The sequence below is a fragment of the Otolemur garnettii genome, unplaced genomic scaffold (genome assembly GCF_000181295.1).
Source record: "Otolemur garnettii isolate 467f Iridium unplaced genomic scaffold, OtoGar3 scaffold00006, whole genome shotgun sequence".
In the NCBI taxonomy this organism is placed as follows: domain Eukaryota; kingdom Metazoa; phylum Chordata; class Mammalia; order Primates; family Galagidae; genus Otolemur; species Otolemur garnettii.
In genome coordinates this window covers 46,291,074-46,294,980 of record NW_003852401.1, presented here as the reverse complement: position 1 = coordinate 46,294,980, position 3,907 = coordinate 46,291,074, and the positions used below count along the sequence as shown (strand labels likewise).

General features: G+C 49.2%; 1 protein-coding gene across 1 annotated transcript in view; it reads left to right on the top strand.

Moving 5' to 3' along the window:
• Nucleotides 1-3,254: 3,254 nt before the first annotated feature.
• LOC111722757 (fructose-1,6-bisphosphatase isozyme 2-like) overlaps nucleotides 3,255-3,907 on the top strand; it is a gene marked incomplete at its 5' end in the record, with an annotated part of 24,986 nt that continues 24,333 nt past the window's right edge. The window contains one exon of the mRNA XM_023509090.1: nucleotides 3,255-3,395. Coding sequence (XP_023364858.1) covers nucleotides 3,255-3,395 — 141 coding nt within the window. The remainder of the gene's footprint in view (nucleotides 3,396-3,907) is intronic.

Genomic DNA, 3,907 nt, shown 5'->3' with positions numbered 1-3,907 from the left:
AAACCTGCCAGCTAGGGTATATGTGGCTGGCGCCCTAGCCGCTGAGCTATAGGCGCCGAGCCATGTCCCTTTTATTTCCAAGGAGCAATGCTAAACACCTTTCCTGTCCTCCACTAGTAAGGTTCCTCTTGCTCTTATATTTGACATTTTGTATCTCCAACAAAGTCACAGATTAGACCTAGTAAAAGCTCTCTTACGTCAAACCATCCCAAACTGCTAGATAAAATACATCACCCATGCCCTTCAAGGCCCAGATGAGCTCATTGAAATGAACAAGAACAAACACCAGACAGACCACTGGGACACAAAAGAGAGTCTAGAATAAAGCCTCCTGTGTGGCCACCTGACTTATGACAAAGCTGGGATGCTGAGCTGAGACTCAGAAGACGAGAGCGTCTCTGAACAGGAGTGTCTCCCTGTCTGGGAGGAATTGGCAGAATAGGACTCTGGTTTCCTACGGAAAATGTGATCATCTTAATGGCTGAACAAAAATGATTCAGAAGCTTCAATGGAGAAAACTAAAGATTTCAAATTAAAAATCTAACTCTATGTTTGCCCTTCATTGTTTTGTGGCTTCTCAAGAAATCACACTTTAGGGCACATCCCAAACTCTAGCTCCTTAGAGTCCCCTGGAGGTGCTGGGAGACAGATCACTGGGCCCAGCCCCAGAGTTTCTGATCCTGTAGCCCGTGGAGGACCCACGACCCTGCACTTCAAACAAGAGCCGAGTGATCCTGACACTGAAGCTCCTGGTCCCCTTTGAGAATCACTACCCTAAGGCTGAGTGCTCAGGGTTGGGATGTGTTTGGAAATCTGGAAGCAAAGCTGATTTATTTAACACATGCTCTAATGGAAAAGGTTCTCATTTGCCAACAATAAAAAAAAAAACCTATTATAAAGAATGCAAGTTTGTGAAAGTAAAAACCAGTATTACTTAGAATGTGCCATTTTTAAAGAAGGATAAAATTTCCTTTTAAAATAAAGCTCTTAGAATATTACCAGCAGAGGGCCATCTGGCCCATGGGCCCTGAGGTAGAGCTCGGAGAGGGCTGGCTCAGTCTGCAGGGGATGTGGGTCCAGGCCCTCTCTGGACCTTCATCACTTCTCTTTCAAATGAAAGTTATGGGGCCTCCTCATTGTTCCACAGAAACACAATGTGAAAGTCCTTTGAAAGATACAAAGTCTCATGTAAATCTTTTTTTTGACACAGAATCTCACTTTGTTGCCCTTGATAGAGTACCATGGCATCATAGCTCACAGCAATCTCCAACTGATGGGGTCAAGTGATTCTCTTGCCTCAGCCTTCAAGCAGCTGGGACTACAGATGCCCGCTACAACACCCAGCTATTTTTTGAGATGAGCTCTCACTTTGGCTCAGGCTGGTCTTGAACCCATGAGCTCTGGAGATCCACCTTCCTGTGCCTCCCAGAGTGCTGGGATTCCAGGTGTGAGCCAAAGCGCCTGGCCTAGTCCTATGTAAATTCAAATCTAAATTATTATTTTCTCTTCAGAAGTTATTATTGAGATGAGTTAATTAGCATAATCAGCATACCTCCTGTGTGTATAATATGTGGGTGGATATTATACTGCTCTATTTCCTATTTACACAATTACTTCTTGTCTTCATAATTGTACAAGTATGTCCTTTACCTCCATTGCTTTCTCATTCTCTCTGGAAGTTTCTTCTTGACAGGAAAGTTCTACATAGTATTTCTGGACCTGTCTTTTAGCCAAAGACTCATTGGTATAGAGAGAGAACAGAGAGTCTAATTAAATAGCCAAGGGGAATGGGCTGGAAAACACAGCAGAGATCGTTGAATGACTCAGAAGAGTGAAGCCAACAACTTGTAACCCCAGCAGCCCAGCACCACCATCTCGGGGCGGGGAGGGGGATGGGAAGCAATTTTGGAGCCTCAGATTGTAAGGTATGTTGGGCCTATGTGCCTCCTTCTGTGAGGCTGAGGCTGCCTGGATTTTTCAATTAGGAAATAGCTAAAGGGCCTCTGCCCACTCACCGTTCCCTCGGACCCCTCTCACATCGGCCATCCATGTGATGCTAATCCACAGAACCAGAGCCCGAGCATTTGTCCAGAATGGGCCCCTCCCTGTGGGATTGGTGGTGTGTTCCGAGTCCCAGGTGAGGAACAGGAGGACAGTGTGTGCCCAGTGCGTGGCCCAGCTCTCCCCCTGCCACCCCAGCCCACTTCAGCTCCCTTCTCTGATGGGAGGCTGGAGTTTGGCTGTCCATAGTTCCAAATTCCTTTTATCTCCAAAGAGATTTTATTCACTTGCCTTTTTAGAGAGCTGGGAGGTAAGGAGAAGGAAGCCTTCAGGGAAAGCAGGAACAATGGGTCACAAAGTCAAGTGGCACCTGCTGCTCTGTCCCACTATGGAGAGCATCTGCTGCTCCTTCTTCAGCTCCCCACCTTGTCTGTCCGAATTCCACTCACATCAGCACTGCTAGTGCCACATGGCAAAGGGAAAGTCGTCCTGGAGAAAGTGCTCTGAGGGCGAGGCCTGTGGCTCAGTGAGTAGGGCACTGGCCCTATATACTCAGGGTGGCAGGTTCAAACTGCTTCAGGGAATGTGTCCAGAGGAAGCATCAGAATGTACCCAGGCATTGTGGCAGGCACCCGTGGTCCCACTTACTTGGGAGGCTGTGGCAAGAGAATCGCCTAAGCCTAAGAGCTGGAGGTGCTGTGAGCTGTGATGCCACGACACTCTACCAAGGACAACAAAGTGACTCTGTCTCCATTTTAAAGAGAGAGAGAGAAAGTGATCTGAATTGTACACAGGGGTCCCCAGGAAGGCACAGCAGAGACAAGCCTTGAAGGGCAACACGTGGAACAGTAGGAGCTCTGGGCCACGCTGCCTGGGTGTGAGTCCAGCTCTGAGGCTTTCTGAGGCCAGCCGAGCTATTCAACCACTTGTTCCCTGTCTGTGCCATGGAGGTGATAATGCTGTCACCTCAGAGGGCTGCTGAGTATGTGGGATGAGGAACGGCTCAGAGCTTGGCGATCTGAGTTGTAATTAAATGGCTTGGGAGTGTGGCCTAGACTGATGAAGAAGGGCTGAGGTTGTAGCCTCCTGGAGGGTTTTTCTTGGCAAGATGCTTCCTCTGGACACATTCCCTGCAGCAGGAAATTCAGAGAACTGCACTCCTTTTGGTGGGTCAAGGAAATCTGAAGCTGCGGCCCCTGGCAAAGGGTTCTCTGCAGAAACAGTAATAACACAGCGCACTTCTCTCTCTGCAGACCACAGAGGATGAGCCTTCTGAAAAGGACGCCCTGCAGCCTGGCCGCAATATTGTGGCCGCGGGTTATGCACTGTATGGCAGTGCAACCTTGGTGGCTCTTTCCACAGGGCAGGGAGTGGACCTCTTCATGCTTGACCCGGTAGGTACAGAACACAGAGGCATCTATGCTTTGGGGACCCACAGTCCCCTGTGCTTTAATTCTAGTACGCTGGGATAATTTCCTGGTCATTCCTTATACTTGTTTGGGGGGGGGGTCAGAGAACCTAGTTTGGGGACCCAACACCATGGTCAGAAAAGGTGATAGACCTCTGTCCAAGTGAGAGCACGTTGGGGGAGGGAGGTTCTAGAAAGCCTATTGCACCAACTTAGACCCATCCTTAAGGAGTTTATTTTTCAGCTCAGCGCCTGCGGCTCAAGCGGCTAAGGCACCAACCACATACACCTGAGCTGGTGGGTTCAAATCCAGCCCGGGCTGCCAAACAACAATGACGGCTGCAACTGAAAAACAGCTGGGCTTTGTGGTGGGCACCTGTGTCCCAGCTACTTGGGAAGTAGAGGCAGGAGAATCACTTGAGCCCAGGAGTTGGAGGTTGCTGTGAGCTGTGATGCCATGGCACTCCACCCAGGGCAACAGCTTGAGGCTCTGTCTCA